Below are 21,996 nucleotides of genomic sequence, written 5' to 3'. Positions count from 1 at the left end.
AGACACCGGTGGCTACGTCATAAGCAATCACGTCGCCGTCACGGGCTCCTGGATTTGAAAACAGTGGGATGGAAGGGGCGCTGGGTTTCCTGTGAGTAGCTCGCTGGGATTATTCAGCTAGTTCCAACATTTTCACATTTGTCTTTAAATACTTGACGATAGTTTGTTCGTTATAATATAAAACAGACATAATTCAGTGCTCTACAGTGTCTGCTACTGGAACTAGCTTCGGTTAGTGGCTCTCTAACGTGTTTAGCTCATGGACTGTGTGTTAAAAAGGGTTCAGCTACGTTTGTGTTAGCAAGTCTGTACTCGGGGTGAAGGGGGTTAAAGGAGGGTTCTGCCCTGGATCCCCTCTGTGTCTGCTCCTGGAGACTGTAGAGCTGTTCCCCAGTGGGACCAATTGATCAGTATTCAATCAGTCAGCCTGCACCCATGCACACACCCTGCTGCGATCTAACTCCCCACAAAGTGTGTGAGATCTCAGCTAGCTTGTTGCCTCACCAACCAGCCACTAGACAACAGCCGTCTAAAGTTACTGCTGGTGTTTGGTGTATCACCTCCCACCACAGGCCACTCAACACTGCCTGACCGGTTGCTGTTGCACCGTGGATCAAAAGTGAACGACTAACGCTGAATGGAATATGTGTTTGATAACTTCAGTTCATGTGTTTCTTTTTTCTTTTTTCTTTTTTAGACAGACATGAACTGGGACACCCAGCTGAGCTCTATCCTGTCAGTGGCAGACGGCAGCGTAGCAAAGATGAGGGTGAGTGCACTCAGACATGCTTGTCATAATATGGTGTTGCAGGAAATTACTCTAATCATGTGTTTAAAGAGTGTGCACAGAGTGATTTTCGTTTGACCACAGTGGAATTCATACAAAACACAGGAGCCTTCACTGTGGTGTTGTGGTCAGCTGTTGTTATTGCAGCTGTCAGTAGATGGCAGGGTTGCTCCACATTTAACAGAGGAAGTGTTGGTGAGAGTTTGGGAAAGTATAACACTTTGAAACTGAAAAATGTTTTTGTCCACAGGAAAGACTGACCTCACCAGGGAAATTCTCCAAAGGAGAAGGTTGGGTGAAATGTTTCATCATCAATGAATATATCACTCTGCCTGTAATAATAATGATAATCCACTTGTTACACACACACACACAGAATGAGGTAATTATTATTATTATAATAGCAACAACAATAAACTGTATTTCTATTGCACTTTGTTTTTACAATTTTACAAAGTGCTGAACAACAAGAGGTAAAACCCCCCAAAATAAAAAACAGACAATGTAGTTGACCAAGAGGAAATTGGCCACATAAGAGATAAAACATTGAAAAAACAAAAATAAGTATACATTTATAAGAAAATATAATAAAATATTTATTTACTTTAAAAAAGACAGTTTTAAGACGAGATTTAAAAGAGAGGTTATGTGTCTGAGTTCAGCAGGCAGAGAGTTCCAAATGGCTTTAATAGCAAAAGCTCAATATCCCTTTGTCCAACACTCAGACCTGGGAGGGACCAGCAGGGCTCCATCTGCAGCTCTCATTCAGGAGTGCACACACCAGCTAGATAATGCTTGAACCTACTCTGGACTTAATTCAATTTTAAAATCAATTTGAAAGCTATCGGGTAATAAGCAGACATAGGGGTGATATCTTTGGTAATCCGGTAATTTTGAGTGGCAGCATTTTGGACCAACTGAACACAGTGGAGGGAGCCCTGACTGATACCTGAGTAAAGTGCGTTGCAGTGATCGCAACGAGAATACATAAAGCATGAGTAACACATTTATTAGGCTTCACAACATTCTATAGATTGATGTAGGGACAGTGGTTTTAACTCATTAGATTTGAATTGAGTCCCTTGTGGAAAACCTCTTACACATTCCTCTTCCTCCCCAGACCTGTTTCCTGTGAGGGAGCAGCTACGTGATTTAGATTTGGACCCTCCTGCTTCGAGCCCCCGAGCCCCTCTTCTCCGACACCCGCTCCCCTCTCTCAGTTCCGGTGTGCAATGGGCAGACGTTGCTGCTCTCCAGTCACAACTGCAGATGCAGAGCCAGGTGTGTGATTATTTGTTCACTCGAAGCATGTGTGCAACCATTTGTTTGATCAAGCCGAATGTGTGAGATAAAGTAGCTGTTGCAGTTAAGTGATGTATTATGGTGCGTTAGCTCTAACAGAGTTCCACATGTCTGCTTCTAATGTCTTTGCAAGGCTATTGACTCTCTCAACAAGAAACTCTATGACATGGAAAAGGAGCGACAGTCACAACAATGTCACATCCAGACACTACAAGGTAACTGCTGCACCATGGCTGCTTACCTCAGTTTTGACTGAGTCATGTTATCCTCACGCAAACACACCAACACTCCTGTTATCGTCAAACAGAAAAAAGGAGCTGGAGCTCTTATTTAGTTCATTGCTGTTTAACCAAGTCACACCCAAACTAAGTCGACAGGTTCAATTCAGAGCTTAAGTTGAAAAACAGTTACAAACAGTAAAATCAGGTCAAATCCAGTTTCATTTAGAGTCAGTTACAGTTCTTTCAGTTTAAGTCTCTGATCATTCATGACCGCTCATTTTTAATATTGTCCTTCTTTATCTTAAATTGATCCAAAACACTGTTGAATTTTATTACATTACAGTTTAAATAAATTGAAGTCAATCACATACATTTTTGATCTGCTCTAATGTTTGACAGTATGTATATAAAACAGAAGAATGAATCAGTTTAATCACAGTAAACAAACAAAAGCATCATGAAAAGAACTTTATTTATTATTCCAGTTTTTTTTTTTAACAATATATGCATTTTGAGTAGGACTGTGAATTTCATCTGTTTAAATGGTGCAGATTTTGTTTGCATTAAAGGCATTTTATTCTGTTTCTGCTATGATTTGTTCGACTTAGATTATCATCAGGTAGAAAAGAGTGAAACCTTTGGCAGGATCCTCACTTCAATAGGAAGAAGGATAATTCTTGATTATCAAAGTGAGTTTTTACGCATACAAGAAATTTGACCCCTGTGTATGCCCGAAACAGTAACTTGGAGCATTGAGCACACACACTTGAGAGGTTGGGTGCCCTGCAGATAGACATCTCAGCTGTAGATGATGAATGAAGGGGACAGTGCTGTTAATACACCACCTATCCATGAAAGAGGATTCAGTTTTGAGAACCATCAGCACACACAGCACTTGGAACAGATGAATGCTTACAAGTTTATCAGCCTACTTTTTAATCTATTTTAATTATAAGATGTTATATTTTTCACTTGCTAATGTGGTTTGCATTCTCCCTAATGTGTACATTGTGTAGAAAGTGTCTGCCAGATGAATAAATTAAACTGCAAATAAGCTAGAATTATATATTTATCTGTAAAACGCTGCCTCATCACTGTTTCTCACTAGAGTTTCCCACCAGAGCTCTTCTGTGCCTTCTCTACTTACTACCCAAACCTCTACTGTGTGAAACTGCAAAATACCTGCATCAAGAGAGGATTCATTCATAATTTGAAAGTTTAATAAATTATTAGGATTTACCCACAAGGCGACTACAGGAGGGGGAAAAACTCTTACTCAAAGAAAACTCTATTCTTTTCCAGAGGAGATTCACAGCTTGCGTGAGGAGCTGAGGGAGAGTGAAAGAGGGAGAGAAGAATCATGGAGGGGACAAAGTCCAAGGGCAGAGAGAATGATGGAGCAGTGGAGGAGAGAGGTGGGACGTGAGCTGAGCAGTCTGCGGGGACACATCACCAGAGCCACGTCGCTAGGCAACTTAGATGAGAGGTGCGCTGGGGTCTTGGGATGTAACTTCAGACTAAACTCAAACTTCATGTGTAATTCAGACTTTGCTATTACGAAGACGTCTGAGTGACATTTTCATTTTTTGGGAAGACAGGTATGAAAGAGGAAATGACAGTTTTGTCATCTTTTCTCTCCCCTCAGTTTCAGCTCAAAGCTTTGCCGAGGGGAGTTGGAACACTTGCGGAGGGAGGTGGACCAGCTGAAAACACGGTTAAGTGAGTCACACAAGGGCAAACACACATACATCATGTCTTCGCATTGATTCTGCAGGACTCCACATGTCCTGAGCTCTGTGCTGGCCTGTCAAGCAAAAGACAAGTACAGTCTTGCTCACGGTGTCAGCTCTTTCTTCCTCTGTTTGACAGGGCGACAGGAGGAGGACGTGTTCCTCCAGCAGACAGAGGCCAGAGAGACCAGTAGGCAGTACGAACGCAGCTGCAAGGTGCACAAACAATGTAGCATGCAGCTTGTGTTTGCTTGTGTGATTTGTGGTTTGTAGTTTTTTCAGATCCTTAACCTTTCATTTGTGTGCTACATTCAGACAATGCAGGAGCTAACAGAAAGCTACAGAACTCACAGCACAGATCTGGCAAAAAGTGTCTCTCAGTATTCACACACACAGGAAGAGGTCCGCCAGATCAGGTAAATGTGTGAGTGTGTGCACAAATGTGTGCACATCCAGAGTTATGTCTCATCTTTTTGTGGATTTTATGTGTTGCCTTCAACTTGTTCCAACAGAACAGTTGTGTCAGAGCTGAAAGACAAGGTCAGGAGTCTTACCCTTCGAGAACGTGAACCAACACCTTTACTGTCAGCGCACACATCAGGCAAGTCTCTGTCACACAGGCACACACTCAATATAATCAATTATTAAATCAATTTAACCATGTTTTCCTGTGTGATTCAGGGGCGTCACCATTACCCCACAGCCACAGTAGGAGAGTTAGAGTGAAAGAGCCAGACTCTGACTCTGAGGACTTCAGCCCCACCCCGAGCCTGGCTGAGGTCAGCTCAGATGATCTTTCATGGCTGGATGACAAAGACTCGGGTAAGGATATGATGTAGGAGGTAGAGCGGGGTGTCCACCAACCAGAAAGTCACTGGTTACTTCCTGGAGTCTGTACCGGCAGTGTGTGAACGGTTTGTGACAGAAAAAGCGCAGCATATAGGAGCGCTGTATGAATGTGTGAATGTGGTCTTTACTGTAAAGCACCTTGGGTGCTTTATAAGTCTAGAGAAGCTCTACATGAATACAGTTAATTTAGTCCATTTACTCTGAAAGGAAGCATTGTTACTGTGTGAAACATTCGCTATCATTTTTACAAGCTGTCTGTCTACTAACACACACACAACAACACAACAACAGAAACATGTCCTGACAATAGGATCACACACTCCAACCAGCAGAAAATGTTACACAGGCACCAGATGGGTACGCACACTGATGACGTTTTTAGCAAGATGGGACATGTAGTCACCCCCTTCTCCTGTTCCTCTCCCACACATCTGGCTCAACCTTTGCTCTGACTCATCGCTTTAGTTCTGACTCACTGTGGAGAGCACCCGTCTGTGTTCACTAGTCAAAGGAGTAGCTTGACATTTTGTGAAATGCACTTGTTTGCCTCCTTGCTGAGGTTTACATTAGAAGAATGTTGCAGCTCTGTGTCTGTTCTGGAGTTTCCGCTGGTTCGTCTGTAACAACACAGTAATTGGACAACAGGCCATAACCTCCCTGTGTTGCTTAATTCAGTTTTCCTTTTTAGATGTGCTGGGAGGCAGATACAGCCCCTGTTCAGACCTGGTATTAACATCTGTCCTGAGCGATCTGATCACAAGTGTTCAGCACTAAGTTTGTCTGTTCACACCTGGTTCTAAATTCCTGAATGTTTTACCTGTGACCTCTTGTGATCAGATCTCTTCATCTCACTCCCCTGCACTATATGCAAAAAATTACGAGTCATTTGTGCTCACAAGACCAAAAATATGTTGTTTTTACTCAGGTAAAGTCCATAGATGTGTCCGATTACAATGTCTGAGTGTGCATCTTTTTCTGCGTGTTTCGGCGTGAGCCAGAGAGATGGACAGAAGGAATGAGCAGAGTGAAGATGGACTGAATGAATGAACGGTATGAGTATCAATGTGGTGATCAGTGTTGACATTGTTGCTGTGGCTACAAACAAATCAACATATGGAAATTGAAACTGTAACTACGGAAACGGTAGCAGGTCAGAGGATGTCAGCTGAGTAGATGGTTCTTCATACATGTATGTGGCCCAGGACGCATTCGTGTTCACGCTTTCACACAGCGAAACCATGTGACCACATTCGTCCCAGACAACCTCTGATTGTGGTTTGAATAATGTATTTGAGTGCATTCAGACTTGTACTTAGAACTGTCCAGCTTACCCTCTCCTAAATGTAGATTTATTTACATTGCAGACAAATGCTCTTTTCATCTAATTCTCAGCAAGAAAGCAAATACACATTTCCCAAAATGTTAAACTATTCCTTTAAACATATCACAGGTAAAAGTGATATAATTAAAGGAAGAGAATTAGTGTAAAGATAAACTGTAATCACTGCTTTACAGCTTCATTGTTAACAGGTTTGTTTTCATCTCAGTCTTCCGATAAAGCTGGGGTTAGACTCTCATTTCCTCCCAATGTTCTCATCAAAGACAGTTGTTACTTGCTAAATTTAAACAGTATGTGTGTATGTACGTGTGTGTTTGTATGAGCGCATACACTGCTCACCCCAGAGACTCTCAGAGAGGGCTGACGTTCCTGGAAGAGATTACAATCTGTGCTCTAAATGTTTCCCAGAGTGATTTGGGCCTATGTAGCCAGGCTAATCACACACACACACACACACACACACACACACACACACACACACACACACACACACACACACACACACTGGTACACATTTGTTACGGGAAAACATTTGAATACCCTCCAACAAAATCCCACATGTTAGTACAGAAAAGAGCTACTCAGTCCCTCTCGTTCACAAACACACACTCTTTCACTCAATCACTTACACTTACGTTATCTTCTCCTCCTCTGCTCTTCTCCTCTTCCAGCTCTTCATCAGAAGCCACATGCACGTCTGAGTGTTCAGTCCAGACGGAGCGATTTTGCTTGTCCAGGATCTGATCTGGAGGAGGATGATGATGATGATGATGTTGGTGGTGATGAAGAAGATCTCCTTGATGACGATGTGGACCTGGATTTAGGATCTGACCTAAGTCTTAATGACCTCTGACCTGTTCTATGGTTCTATAATTTTTTTTTTTTATTAATTTGATTTCATCAGTTTGTTTGTATTTCTGAGTGAGAGCTTCTGTTGCAAAACCCCAAACTTTAAAAATAGAAACAGTCATAGAAAACCAGCCATATGGTTAATTTCCTCTGTTGTCCCCAGGGAAGAGGAGCACAATAAAAGAAAGGCATTAGCAGCAGACTTGGCTTGGCAACAGTGGCAGATACATAGAACAACATATAATTATGTCGTCCTACTTATTGCTGCTCTTTCAGACCTGCTTGAATATGATGCGTGATAATCCGTTGTTACCAGTGGGAAAAGTACTTTTCATTAGGGGAATTTTAAAAAATGTATAAACAGTTATTTGTGAAAATAACATTAATGTTAGGGACTCAGGAAAAATCGCAACGGCTCAAACTTTCTTTTTAAACTTTGACTCACTCTTCTAATCACCTGTTTTATCAAAGGGGCACCAAACGCAGCATGCTGAAATACACCACCGAAGGATTTATCTTCTTCACTCTCAAGTATTCATCATCATGCCTTCCACCAGTCTAGTTAGCGGACGACCACACAAACTGCTGAGAACTGTTACAGCTGCTTCTCTTATAAATTGCAGTAACTGTGTAAAGCTGCTTTCAGACATGCACTGAACTGTGGTCATCCTCCGCATTTGTGAAAGGCAAACTGTGGAGAAACTCCAGTTCCGATTCTCCAGGGATCCTCTGCAGGACATGTCTGAAAACAGCTTTAGTGGTAGTAGGAAGAACTCTAACATTTCACTAAAGCAAAAACAATTACATAAATAAAAATGTAGTAAAGTTAAACTATCACATTAACCTTTCTTCTTCTAAAAGTATGCAAATACTTCCTTTTAAATTTATTTAAAAGTAAAAGTACTTGCCAAGAGTAGCCTGTTCCCGATTGTGTTGGTCTATTACTTTATTATGTCTCATCTAATGTTGCCCACCCGCTCTGATTGGACCAGTCTCATTACTAATTACTTACAAAATATTTACATTGTTAAAGTAAAGTGGAGTAGAAAGTACAATTATTTGCTGATATTTGTGAAGTAAAAGTGAAAATGACTTGAAAATAAATCTATCTAAGTACAGATACATAAAAAAGTACTAAAGTAAAAAAATAGTTAAGTAAATATACATTGTTACATCCCACAATTGAATTGTGTCCACATGTACTGGAACAAACCTCTTTAAACAGGAAGCTGTTTAAAGAACTAAGATTCTCTTGTGAGAGTTACAGTCAGTGAACATCTCGTTTCTCGATGGTGGGTGGCAGCGCTTTGTGTCAGCGAAGAAGCAAACACCGTTTTCACCATGATGTGTGTCGCTGATTATAAATTATGGCTCCTACCAGAGTTAAGGGCAGAGGCATGGGGACCAGCAAGCTCAACCACAAGGTTTTGGTTTAAGGCAGGACGAGATTGAAAATAGTTCTGCTTAGGTTTGTTATGATTACAGATTGTTGGGGTTAGGTAAAAGTTTGATGTGGTTAATGTTTGCGACTTTCATGTCTATCCATAACTTCAGTGGGATCCATAAGGAAACCACTCATCACTGTGCTTTTGATTTGAAAAGTAAGGGCTTACAGTATGCCCATTACTCTATAATGGATATTTAATGAGTGTTTCTTCTTGACATATGCACTCTTAAATCCAGAAGGAAACTGATGACGATTGTAATCCCTGGTAATGCATCTGAAGTGAGAGCCAAGAGGAATCCATTAACATTACAAAGACACACACACACACACACACACACACACACACACACACTCACTCCACTGTGATGTCTTTACATATCCACAATCAGACTGTCAAGAGTCCCTTCATGTTGTCTTGTCTGACATGAGTCACACTGTCCCGGGCTTGCCGGCAGGTGTCAAGCTGTTAAATAATTCACCATCCAGACACCCCCCATCGGGAATCCCAGACCACAGCGCAGAGCCAGGGGCAGGTTGGGCGTGCGGCAGGGTGTGCAAGTGGACAAATGACCACAGACACTTTGCAGCTCGTCTAACCAGGCAATTATCTCACATCTATTCAAAAGTGAGCAACAAGAAAAAACAGTAATTAAACAAACCTCTCCTAAAATGCTCTTCTTGGTAACTCAATGCAGAAAAGGCTGATCTGTTTGTGACTGATGCACTTTATTTACATTTGCTAAGTATTATGCAGTGGTGCTGCTGTACAGTACAGCTGTGCACTGATATCTTCACTGTAAAACTGTAAAATAAATGTTTTGTGTTTTGTCTCCAACAATAATAGTCTGTGTTAAATATAAAGGAGAGGAGCTTGTCTCTCTGTGGTCGTGTCTTTGGAGCAGCAGAACTCCAGAAATCCTGGTAATAACAGATCTGAGGAGGGAATATGAGGAAACGCAGAGTTTTGTCTCAAAATACCTTTAATCATACAACATCAACAGTCCATATTCCATGTTTGACAGCAAAGCCTCAGTGTGCAGTCAGGATACTTAGGACATTTAAAGAAGTGAACAAATTCAGGAGTTTACAGACAACTTTGGCTTTCAATCTGGAATCTTAAGTGTCTAATTTAAAGATAGGGTTGGTAATCCCTGAAAAGATATAAAAAGCAGACTGCACTTTGAAAAAAACAAAAAAACAACTGATACATTCCACCCCCTCCCATCGGCCTTCTCTCAAAGCTACATCCCAAAAACACATGAACGCTCACTGCCTGACAACTTTAACAAATAAGCTAAATGTGCTTCAGAAACCAATTACCAACCCTACCTTTAATACTGGATGTATATGGTTGACATGGATTCACTGAATAGTTTGAGTATGAAGATGATTCACATCCTCCAGATCTCAACCCATCATAAGGCACTGTTGCGTTGAGTTTCTGTGAATTTTCAGTTTTTCATTGCACAAAATTTTATACCAAAAAGGTTTTAGATCCATTTCATGAGCTTGATGTATCCGTTCATAGGCTCAATCTTAAATAAAAAGGAGCTGTGTATGTTTTGTATTGATGGGGTTCTTCTGTCGTCCTGTGTGTGTCTAACCTCCACTCCCCTTTTCCTGCATATTTACAAAGCGAAAACACAGCGAGGCTTAAAACACAGGAAACTCAATGGAATGGTTCACAGCTCGCCAGCTGGGAACAATGTGCTGTCCCATCAGTCTTTGCAACATTTCTATCTCTGCCAAGAAGTTTATGTTTTCACTCCTGTCCCCTTTGTTTCTAAGCAAGATTATGCAAAAACTTAGTGGAATGATGCGGTATGTGTCAGGTAAGAACCCATTATATACTATTGTGAATCCAGATCAGGGGGTGGATCCAAGTATTTTGTGAGACTGGGTGTTTTTCAACGTTTTCCCCATTTCCTCAGGGAATAACTCATGGATCTTGATGATGAACTAAATCAGGCACATTTAGGAAACTGATCTCTGCGAGTTTCAGTGATTGTATTTAAGGGTTCTGTTGGGCCTTGGCGGAGGTGTACGCTCTACTGAGTGACATTGTAGTCAATGTGTTTGTGTCTGGTAAGAGTAAAGAGTTTTATAAAGTTGTCTTTGCATGAATCAGTCATCAGTAGTATTTACACTGCACAGGACAATGCTAACATTCTGCGGAAAGGCCACTGGCCAATTTCAGTCTGCAAACTGTCATTGTATGAGTGAGTGCTTCATGTCGAACTCGCTCAAGGCTAGTCTTTCAAACACAGGCAAGTCAGAGCAGAATCCGGGTGCTTAACGTGTATTAAGATGGGAATCACACAAAATACTGGAGAAGACTGGTAAATCTGGAAGTTAGTTGGTTGCAGTATAAATAGAGTAAAACAAAAGCTGATCCTATGTTGTGTAAGGCACTCTCTCCTGAGCTGAAGACTCCAGGAAAGAAACAAAAGAACAGTAACACATATCCAACTCAACTCAAGTTTAAATATATTCTGCCATGCTTCCAAAAAACATCATACATTCACCCTTAAGACACTGACACATATGCACTCAGACCATGAAACACACATCCATGCACTTATTCCACACACACACACACAAAACATATTTTTCTCTCATACATAAAAATATTTGCCCACTTGTTTCCACTTCAGAAAGTAAAGTGCAACCTCATTAACTGTATATCAGGCCATTTTGTCTTTTTCTTGTTAATTTGACTTCTCTGGCCTCTCTGTCAGGATGCTATTGACCTTAAGTCTAACCAGACTTTACAACATAAACTGAATGGAGGACATTATATCTGCGTCCCTTGGTGAAGAATGTGGCTTAATCTGTGTAAACCACCACTGATGGATACAACTGACAATGTGGCTTTGTGCTTCGCACAGACATTTTTCATTTCTGTGGAAATTAAAAATATATTATACAACCCCAAATCATGAGCTGGAATATGGACCAAACAGTACTGAGAAGATGCATTTGCCGAATTTGTAATTACATGCATTAAGATGAACTTGCTCAAGGGTCATTATCATGGGCGCTGTCTTCATTGTCCATTGCAGCTTCAATCGTGTCCTTTCCTATATGTCAATGATCTGGATAAATGAAAGCAAGCCAGGAGTTTGCTCACACCTACCCAGAAGTCTCTCTGTTTGGCGCAGATTAAGGGAAAACACTTTAGCATGAGCCTGCATGGAAGGAGGGTTTTTATAGGTGCCATAAATCTCCATCTTGCCTCCATTAGTAGCTGTACATGGACAAAGGTGTGTCCTCCATCATGTCATCCTGCACAAAAAGAACGTAATAACAGAACAAGCCATTACACTGTGTGTTTACACAGTCCACATGGTCAAAAGTGCTTAAATTTTGTGGTGCCCCATTTTAATAAGTCACCCTTTGTAAAAAGGTTAATAAGTTGCCACAGTTATCTTTATCAAGGATCAATAACTAATGTTCTAATGTTTTATTGGTCCATTAATAATATATTTTAAAAAGCTCCATAACAAGCAAGTTACTAATAGTAAAGTTATTAAAGAAAGACTTTGAAGTTTCGGGAAATATGTTTATACGTTTCCTTGCTAAGAGTTTAACATTAAGTTGGATATGTGGTGAATATGCAGCTACAACCCCTTTTCTCAAAGTTGGTTTAATTACCTATGTGATGTTATAAAACTGTAGTGAAATGTTATAATTGACAGCTGAGACTGCCTCGCAATTGGTCGAGTGTGTGTGTCGGCGGGACTTTGCTGCCGAGGCTCCACATCAACATCACTACTGTGCAAACTCCAAGTGCACAAAATGGCAGCATTTGTATCTGGGACATTTTGGCCTCATTTCTGGATGGTGGGAGGAGAAACCGCTTCCAGAGAAGGATAAATACCAACCTGTCAACCTTAAAACTGTTCTTATTGATGGTTTGAACGTATCATACGATTTAATAGACTAGCAGATCGATAGAGCATTAGTTTGTGATTAAGAATCCTTTAAGCCATTAGTTACCTTTTAAAAAGAGGTACAGATTTGGTCTGTAGCAGTAATTCCAAATAAATACTTTTCTGTAAATATTCTCTGAGACAGGACTGTAGCTCACCATAGGTAAATCCTGCAGCCTGCGGAACTCTGGTCGGTTGTCTCTTCGGCGCAGTTTGAGGAAGAGAAGCAGAGTGATGACAACAGCAGTGATGATGAAGGCTGTCACCAGGCCGGCTAGGAGAGGGTCTAATGTGGGCGATTCGTGGACCATCATTGCTGGGAAAGAAACACAGAACATCGCTGAGCAGGGCCCATTCCTCTATTCCTCAGTGTAGCTCAAGTAAACAAACTCTCATGAGGAGTTTGACGTAGATTTAACTGAAGAATTACCGGTCCTTACATGACTGTTTGACGCTGTGACTGGATCTAAATATAGACGCTGCAGAGGCAAGTTGAGCTCGAGTGTTCATCATGTAGCTCAGAACAGAAATGTCAAACACAGGATGGTGATGTTAACCTTGCTTATTCAGTACTTGATCTCATTGTTGATCCAGGAAATTTATATATGGGGCATCATTTTTGGATCGGGAATGAAGTGCATAAAATAGAGTGCTGCATTATCTGTGAGAACATCATCACTCTTTGTCCTTGATCTCCTTGTATCTCTATGCAGGAGGGGTTTTGCAAAGGAATTCTGTTTTGTAAACTTGGCTGTTTTTTTATATCCTCTGGTCGAAAGTAACAACAGCCACAGTGCAGTGAAATCTCCCTGTTCCTGTGGCTAATGGAAAGAGGCGGGATGCCAAGTGTGGCCTTATAAAACCATACAGAGCGAGAGGAGCAGAAAGATTTTATATTTTAGCTGTAAGCAGGCTTGTCAATAGAGAGAAGTTTTTCCTCCTTGTTTTTCACCACAGCTTAAGCCTGGAAACAGACATCTCATGGTGAAAAAATAATAATTACACGCTGAACATTCAGAGTACAAACACAGAAAGTGGATGAATAAATCATTGAGTAGGCAGACAAAGGGTGTGAGAGACAGACAGAAAACAGAGCATTCTCAAGGCCCAAGTCCCATGACTGCTTCTGTGCTGTTCCTAAACAGAGCTATAATTGTGGAGTGCCTGGTGGTGACAGTGCTTGTGGAAGATATAGCTGGGGATGCGTGGCGTGTATGTCTGTCTGTGTGTGTGTTTGTGTGTGTGTGTGTGTGTGTGTGTGTGTGTGTGTGTGTAGAAGAGAGGACTGGTTTGTGCTGGAAAACGAAACACAGTGTTGCCTCTGTTGTAAAAACCAACGCACTTCTGCCTCTGTTAATATCCAGCCAGTGAAGAGTCCAGACAAAACTTAAACACCAACACAGAAGAAGTTGTGCACTTACTGTCTCCCCCCACGTTCAGCTGGGAGGGGGTGTCAGCACGGGCTTTGGCCTGGGGGGTGGAGCTGCTTGAAGGGGCGGTGGTGGACTTCGCTTGGACTCGGGGTGCATGGGACTGTGTCGTGTGTGGAGATGTGAGCGTCTGCGACTCAGTAATGGGTTTCTCTTGAGAGGAGGAGGTGCTGGATGTTGACATGGAGTGGGTGGTGGTGGTGGTAGTGGTGGTGGTGCTGCTGATGGTTTCAGGCTCAGGTGTTGGGGCAGATGTGGGTGGTTGTGTTTTGGGTTCGCCCGGCTGTGTATTACAGTGAGGATATGGCGTTGTGGGATAGGTCGTTGTTTCTACAGGCATATCGTGAGTTGTGTGAGGGGAGCTTGTGGTGATGGTCTGAGAGGCGGAGTTGGTTTGAGAAGTGGTCGTCTGGTTCTCTGAAGGAAGAGTTTGAGGCTGCAATGACAAATCCTCAGTTTGGTTTGAACTGTTTTCGGGCACAGCAGAGACCGAGGGAGAGGCTATGTTGGAATCTACGGAAAGAAAAAGAATGAAAGAATGTGAGAATGCTAATATACTAAACTGACTCACTATAATGGGCATGATACCTGCTTGATATGAGCGTGGTATTGTCAGCATATTAGCAGGCTGGTGTTAGCATTTAGCTCAAAGCACCACTGTGTCTACATCCTCACACTGGCTGTAGACTCTTGAAGTGTAAATTTTCAATGCTATTAGCATCACAAATAAAAATCCATTCAGCTCCTTTGTACTGAGATGAAAGCCGAAAACTTGACTTGAATATCAAAACCCCAGATATCTGAGTGGCATGATGCCACAGCTAATTAAATTGTATGAATATAAATAGTCTTAAAGTGTGCATTAGCCTGAGGACATGTTTATGAGTCTAATGTGTGAACCAGCATGTGTGTGTGTGTGTATGTGTATGTATGTGTGTGTGTGTGTGTGTGTGTGTGTGTCTGGGGAGGGGAGTATTTCACTTCTCCCCTTCTCACCACCTTGTGAAAAGTCACACAGCATTTAATCACTTCTCTTCTCAACACCATCGCTTCAGAGTACACTTCTCTACAAGTACATTTTACCATTGCTCTCCAAACAAATTGTTCCCTATTGAACTAGGATGACACTCAGTACAGTGCAAACCTCCCCCGAGGCCCAGTTCCTTAAATTCAATTAAGCTGCATCGAATTTCACCCACTAAATATCAGTACCTTAAATATCCAGGCATTATTTCCTGGGAAATTGGTGAAAAAAATGACTGGATCTGCTTCATTTTGCCAAGATCCGTCCTAAATTTGAACAGGTTCTGTCTTGGCACACGTCCCGTCCTTGCAAGTTTTGTCAAAAACTGTTGAGCAGTTTTTGCACAATCCTGCTAAACCATCTCTGTAGTAGTTTTTTGTTTTGAGTCTGAACTCTTGGTCTCTCTGCTTGTGTTGCATTTGTGCCATGATTTGTCAACACTTTATAACCCTGTCACTATGTGGCCTTGTCTTCTGGACATGGAGAGAAGAGATAAGGACTCTGTTAAATATAGCTCCTAAAACTCTTAGCCACCTGCTGCTGGACATCCGGCTAAATTCTTCTGAACTGTGACAAAATGTCCACACTCTCAAACCTCACAAGCAAATAATAAGAGTAGTATGACCTAGTTTGTTTTTGTGCATATTTTCCAACATCATATCGCACGCAGTTGATCAGATGTGTGACTCTGTCCACCATTAGTCTACCATCATATTTTCCTATTTATTATATCTCATTTCATTCTATAAATCAGAGAATAATGGTTACCGTTTTTTCCCTTGTGTTCAGAAGGCTTGTGTTCAGAAGGCTTTGGGGTGATTTCCTCCTCTTTAGTCAAACTGCCGGTGCCACTGGAGCTTGTGTTTGTGTCAGAGCTGGTAAGTGGCAGAGCAGGACGACTGGTGGGTTCCAGTCTCGGAGCAGGCGCAGAGTCTGCAGCTGGGGCCCCAGTGAAGACCTCAGCCCCCAGAGGACTTTGTGAGGCAGGAGCATGGTCATTACCTAATGAGGAGAGGACAGTGCCAGAGATAGTTAATGGCCAATTCCTAGTGAATTTCAGTCATTAACAACTTATTAGTTCATTATTGCAGCCAAACATGGAGCAACGGACCATAGATTGTGCAACAGACAGACAGTGTGGACCTATGATGTGACTAAACAGAGAAATCTCTGTCTGTCTTTCTGTCTCTGTAGCTGTCTTTCGATTTTCTCAAAAGCTACTCATCCGATTTAATTCTAACTTGACCAGTGTCATGCTGAAGACCAGGGGAAGTACATTGTTGACTGTGAAATAATTTCTTTGAATTAAAGAAGAGAATATTATTCAGGGTTTATCTAAATAGTAATTATTTAGAGGGTCCCCCCACCTTGTGGTCCTACCTTGTGCTCCAGTGTTATGCATAACTTGCATATATATGCAAAATGAACGTAGCGGAAACCCTGCCGACCTAATACTGGACATAGTATGCTTTTAAAATACATTTTAAAAGCTTTCAGAGAGTGTCAAGTGTCAATTCGAGGGGTCTCAGACACCCAGAGCCCCCTTCTATTTCACACCTAGATTATTATTATTATATTATTGTATCATCATTACACTATTTTCGATCACTGCAGGATACCGATCAATATCTACCAAATGGACTGCCAAGGAAAAATAGCCTTCAGCTAACTTGGATGCATTTACATTCACATGAACATTGATTAGCCTACATTGTCCTTTTTTAAATACATAAAAAATAAACAAATGCCTCTATAGTGTAGGGAAGACAATGAAATGTCACATTCACTTCAATAGTTCTGTATTTTTATAGATTTTTGAATTTTTATTCTATTGCCTTTTTTACTATCTTTTCTACCTCATTCTGACTATCTGCTGATTTAGGGGTTCAATAAGGTTTCATCTCATCTTCCTAACCTCTTTTGCCTTTAGACTGACGAAAAGTGAAGTGATGACCAACTGAGTTGTGAGCAGTTTGACTAAAGTAATGTTTCCTCATGTGATTTTTGAAAGAAATTTGTAAAATAATGATTTGTGTTGTAGGAATATTCTGTTTATGTATCTTGTAAACTGTACTTTTAACCACTCACATTTATCTTACGTCCTTTGTGTGGTCCTGATCTCCAGATTTGGAACCACTGAGCTAAATAAAAACTGAAATTTGCAATAAATCACAACACAGCCACATTAATGTAAAACATAATTTCAGACTATAACGTAAAATGGATAAGGACCAACTTTGACTTTTACTTTTCATGGCATCAGCTACAGACCACATGAGACGCAAGTAATTTTTGGTTTTTGAAGTAATATCGTTTTAACAAGGACCTTCCATCTCTCTCTCTCACTCTTTCCCTCTCTTTTGAATTTTCTCCTTGATGTCTTTAGCACTGCTGCACCAGACTTCATCTGTGTTCCTGCCGGCTTCCTTTTGATGAAGACCAGAGAACTCATGTACTGTAATGGCATTACTGCTCAGTTACAGACTGCTGTGATACCTCTCATTACCTGTATAATCACTCACGCAGCTCATCAGCACAAACACACTGAGAGAGAGAGAGAGAGAGAGAGAGAGACCTGAGCAAATGATACAAAGTAGACATATAAATAGACAGAGGTGCTTGGCTGCATAATACTGGGCTTGTTCCCTCACTTTAGCTCCATTAGAGCAGCTTAGGTCAAATGCTGAGGTCTGTTTTGTGAACATATATCTGTGAGTGTATAACTGTGTGTGTGTGTGTGTGTGTGTGTGTGTGTGTGTGTGTGTGTGTGTGTGTGTGTGTGTGTGTGTGTGTGTGTGTGTGTGTGTGTAGAGTAGATAGGTAAAGAGAAACACTGTTTCCACTGTTGCTCACTCTTCGGTGTCGATATTACAGGCTCTTACAGCCTCTCAGACCTTTGCATGGGGAAACAGCTCTTACTCAATTCTTGACCCTGCCAGTGAGGAACACAGAGCAGCCAACCATTTCTCCGCAAGCAGATGTCTGCTGCTTCAGCACCAGCCTGTCACACCAGTAATCCCTTCTCTGCGAGACCTATACGTAGCCGCTCATATAAAAACACATAAAGCTGGTATTGCAGCATGTGATTATGCAAAACTCACGATAGTCGATAGGACAGCTGATTTTGAACTGAGTTTTCTTTTAAGTGGAACTGAACAGTGGAGGTCTGAAGCAGCTCTGTGATGGGCCTTGTCAGCACTTATTTCAGATGTTTATTGGCAGTCTGTGAGTGACCTCTCATGCAGCGTGTCATGCTCCCGGCCTCTCATCTTCTTTTCCACTCCTGCTAGGTCGTATTATACCACATGAGAACTTCTATAGCTTTAATTTGAATCAAATTCTGCTTAATGTGAGGTTCTACTAAATAATTAGTTTCCATGAGACTATAAAACATTAAATTAGCTTTAGCGCAAATAATTATTATGTATGTATTACTGTTTAAGTTATAGTAAATAGGTTATTGATTATTCAAAGATGGCCAGAGTGGCACAAATAAGGGTGTGGAGACGCTGTGGCCCAGGGGGTTTAGAGCAGGTTGTTAATTAATCAGAAGGTCAGTGGTTCAATCCCAAGGCTGCTCCAGTCCTCGTGCCAAAGTGTCCTTGGGCATCATACTGAACCCCAAATTTCTCCTGACAGCTGTGACGGCAGTGTTTGACAGATAAAGTGCAGCATATAATAGCACTATATGAATGATTACATGAATGGGTGAATTTTCCCTCCAGGGATTAATAAAGTATTCCTATTTCTGATGTGACTTGTACGATGAAGAACTTTGAGTGCTCGATAAGACTGGAAAAGCCCCATAGAAATACAGTCCATTTACCATTTAAAAATAAAAAATATTTAATCATTTAAACTTCATGAATGTTTATGGAGGATGAAAATAAAGTTTATATCCACACTTCCTTAGTTCCTTAAAGTCATGAGATGTTGACCATAGAAACAAGAGAAATTACAAATGCTAAGCGTTTGCGTCTATCTGTAGAGCATTGAGGGGTGGCCTTCAAGTTCTGCACAATATCTTTATGCACATAAAGACAAACACAGTTAACACACTGTTTAAATCAGCCACTGTACTGAACCTGCTACAGTAGCGACACTGTATTTCATAAAGTCCCCATAAGGCATTGTGCAGTAGAAAGCCAATAAGCATGAAGCCAGTGAGATGGCAGTGTTCTGCTGCACATACTTATTCACTACAATGTGCTTCCCTGCTCATATACAGACAATAAACGTCCTCCATGTGGAGCTCTGCGGTTTTCTGTTCTTTTGATTTTAAGCTTGAATTTAGTTTGAAATTCTGTTTAGCTTGAAGGGCTGATGGGTCAGTTGTACCCAATAAAATCTCTTCTACTGTCCATCATCTCATTTAACTCTTACATGAGAGGGGCTGACAGAGAAAGAGATGGAAGAGAGGTAGGAGGGGACAAAGGAGGAAAGGTACAGTATGTGGAGTGGAGAAAGCAGAAGGTGGCGGAGAGTGAAATCCAGGTTTGTGAGCTGTGCAAATGTTGTACACACAGAAAGGAAGTAGGGGGGGTGAGGAAGTAGGGGGGGGGAAGCGATGTGAAATATAAATTGAGGCTGTTGAAACAAATAAAGCCAGAGTAAACTGTAGTTTTTCTGGAGAGAGTCAATCTGATGTTAGTGTTTGAAAGACAAGAGGAACTGAGATGATGGTGAGAAAATAAAAGTGAATCTCTTGCTGTTAACTTACTTCAGCTCTGTCTGTTTAAATATCTAATTATCAAACAAAACCACCATAGGTGCTACAGGCAGGCGATGTTGATGGTGTGTAGTAATACACATGTTGTAATGACCTACATCTGTTTACAGTCACATCATTGGGACACAAAGCTAATCCCACATAATGTGAATATGTTTTAAGGTTGGGCAAGTGTTTGGCAAGTAGAAGGTTAAAGTTAGAGTAAGTCTCTATAGGACATGAATGAAAATCAATGTCATGACTGTGAGTGTGTTGTGAGGAGCAAATTCAGCCACATATTAATGACTGAATTACTCAAAAAGCAAAAGATGAAATAAAGACAACCGTGACCTACCATGTTCAGTGGATCCCAAGTTAACAGTCAGCAGCAGGGCCCAGAGGACAGTCCAGAGTTTGTTCTCCATCATCTCACTCCTCCTCGTGTCAACAGTAAATGTCGTTTCCTCTCGTCTTGTTGTCACAGGACACTTGAATACGTCGCTCGATATTCCAGTCAGATGCAGGCGACGCTGTTACAGCAACACTGTCCTACTGCGCACTGCAGCTCTGTGTGTGTGCGTGGCTGCAGGGACCGAGGGAGGAGGAGGAGTGGGAGGAGGAGGAGGAGGAGGAGGAGGGTGTACATGACAACCTCCCCACCCCACCCCCCCTCTCTCGCTCTCTCTCTCGCCCTCTCTCTCTCTCTCTCTCCCTCCAGACTCAGTGCCACGTGTTCCCTCCTATGGTTCCCTCTTGGCTCTGACTCTGTGCCATGGCGCTGGTTTAGTGCGCAGACTGACACCTATCCGCCAAAAAGCAGGTATCAGAATAACAGAGAAGTGAACAGCACAATGGTCGACTGTGCATCGACGCAAAAATAATTCTAAGCGATGAGACATACACAATTATTTGACTTTTCATTTATATCTGTATTAAAAAGTCTGGCAGCTAAAGTTGCCAAACACTTACCGTCACATTACAGTAACAAAAACAGTAGTGAGTCTTGGGAGATAAAGACCATTTAGCAATTTAATACATTTGTCCTGTAAAATAATTTCCCCCTGATATTCTTTCATGGAATTCAACATTTATTTTATGTCAGTAATTTACTGTATTTTTATGGCATTTACACTTGATTTATGGAAAAATGTATAATGATAATAAAGTAAAGTTATATAAAAAAACTTTTTACAGTGTACAGGGGATCTTTTATATATTTTAGCATTTATGAGTTTTCAAACCCTTGGCTGTATTAACCTCTTACATGTCTATAATATAATATTATTATAAATTATATTACTTTTTATGTATTATATATATATATATATATATCATAAAGCCCTTGTGTTATTTTCTCAAAAAGAACTTCAGGAATTGATGATGACATTTTTTTACTGTTTACCATGTTGTGTATGAGCACCAAAGACTTTACGAAGAGAACAACAAATTAAAAAAACTTAGCACTGCCTGTTTGGGGTATTTCCACAAGTGTGCAATGCAGTACACTTTCTACAGTGTATTTCACTGTACTGTGATGTCTTCTTTGCCCCACGTGGAGGCGCTGTTGCTCTGTAGCTGAAATTTTGTAACTCTATCCAGTCTTTATCTGTAAAATTAGACGTTCTTGAAAATGTTGAGAACGTGTTATTTTCTTAAGGATTCAAGTGCCACATAAACAGACGAAACAATGAGCCTTCCACCTAACTCAGGTGGTTTTACATCTGTGTGTGAACGTGGATTCATGTACATTGTCCCCTCTCAAATAAAGAATCCACAAATAAATAAAAGCTGCATCAACAATTTATGCACCCAGTAAATACATAATTACCTAATTACAGAAAATCATTAAATTACCATACTTTCCAAATACAACCCTTTTCAGTTTAGAGGTACGATTAGTATTTAAAGGTTCAGTGTGGAGGATCTAGTGAACACCTCTCAGCTCACCCTCCCCTTCCAAAGAGAACCTGTGGTAGCTTCAGTTGTCATAAAAACTCAAAATGTGTTTAGTTTGTCCAGTTTGGACTACTGTAAAAAAACATGGTGGTGATTCAGATTCAGATTGTTTTTCTTCCAATATACTGAATGCATGTGCTGGTATGTGTTGATGTGTTCTCTGTTGACCAACTGTCAACAGTCAACAGCTACTGACTAAACTACTGCTGACTAAACTACACTTTGATGGTGTAGTATGTAAATTAATGTTTTTGTATTTGGTGTGTTATAGATTTAGTGTGTCTCTGCACAAGGCCTGCGATGGAAATGACTTGATAGCTAAATCTGGCATAAATCATATTTTCTCATTTTTAAATGAATGTTTTTGTGCTTTGTCCTTGTTTGATAAAGAGAAGAAGAAGAAGAAGATACACAACAGTAAA

The 21,996-nt window shown here is 41.0% G+C and overlaps 2 protein-coding genes across 2 annotated transcripts; one reads left to right on the top strand and one right to left on the bottom strand.

The window, feature by feature from the left end:
- Positions 1–22: 22 nt before the first annotated feature.
- LOC109625802 (myomegalin) lies at positions 23–9,365 on the top strand. Its single transcript, XM_069522318.1, has 12 exons — positions 23–91; positions 702–769; positions 1,038–1,077; positions 1,908–2,068; positions 2,223–2,304; positions 3,613–3,796; positions 3,956–4,029; positions 4,180–4,256; positions 4,356–4,456; positions 4,553–4,641; positions 4,722–4,862; positions 6,900–9,365. The coding sequence occupies exons 2-12, from the start codon at positions 704–706 to the stop codon at positions 7,079–7,081; spliced, it is 1,197 nt and encodes a 398-aa protein (XP_069378419.1). The 5' UTR covers positions 23–91; positions 702–703; the 3' UTR covers positions 7,082–9,365.
- A 121-nt stretch (positions 9,366–9,486) lies between these two features.
- On the bottom strand, positions 9,487–20,281 carry LOC109625803 (uncharacterized). Its single transcript, XM_020081293.2, has 5 exons — positions 19,974–20,281; positions 15,679–15,912; positions 13,878–14,399; positions 12,615–12,772; positions 9,487–11,809 (listed from the first exon to the last, which is right to left on the bottom strand). The coding sequence occupies exons 1-5, from the start codon at positions 20,044–20,046 to the stop codon at positions 11,765–11,767; spliced, it is 1,032 nt and encodes a 343-aa protein (XP_019936852.2). The 5' UTR covers positions 20,047–20,281; the 3' UTR covers positions 9,487–11,764.
- Positions 20,282–21,996: the final 1,715 nt, after the last annotated feature.

Source organism: Paralichthys olivaceus, chromosome 3 (assembly GCF_024713975.1).
Source record: "Paralichthys olivaceus isolate ysfri-2021 chromosome 3, ASM2471397v2, whole genome shotgun sequence".
Taxonomy (NCBI): domain Eukaryota; kingdom Metazoa; phylum Chordata; class Actinopteri; order Pleuronectiformes; family Paralichthyidae; genus Paralichthys; species Paralichthys olivaceus.
The sequence above is the reverse complement of the archived record's forward strand: the minus strand, read 5'-3'. Positions and strand labels throughout refer to the sequence as shown.

Coding starts and splice junctions, on each gene's coding strand:
- LOC109625803 (XM_020081293.2), bottom strand. CDS start 20,046: ATGATGGAGAACAAACTCTGGACTGTCCTCTGGGCCCTGCTGCTGACT. Junction 15,913..19,973: donor CTTGGGATCCACTGAACATG/GTAGGTCACGGT, acceptor TCTCCTCATTAG/GTAATGACCATGCTCCTGCC. Junction 12,773..13,877: donor GCTGAACGTGGGGGGAGACA/GTAAGTGCACAA, acceptor TTTCTTTCCCAG/CAATGATGGTCCACGAATCG.
- LOC109625802 (XM_069522318.1), top strand. CDS start 704: ATGAACTGGGACACCCAGCTGAGCTCTATCCTGTCAGTGGCAGACGGC. Junction 1,078..1,907: donor GAAATTCTCCAAAGGAGAAG/GTTGGGTGAAAT, acceptor CTTCCTCCCCAG/ACCTGTTTCCTGTGAGGGAG. Junction 2,305..3,612: donor TCACATCCAGACACTACAAG/GTAACTGCTGCA, acceptor ATTCTTTTCCAG/AGGAGATTCACAGCTTGCGT.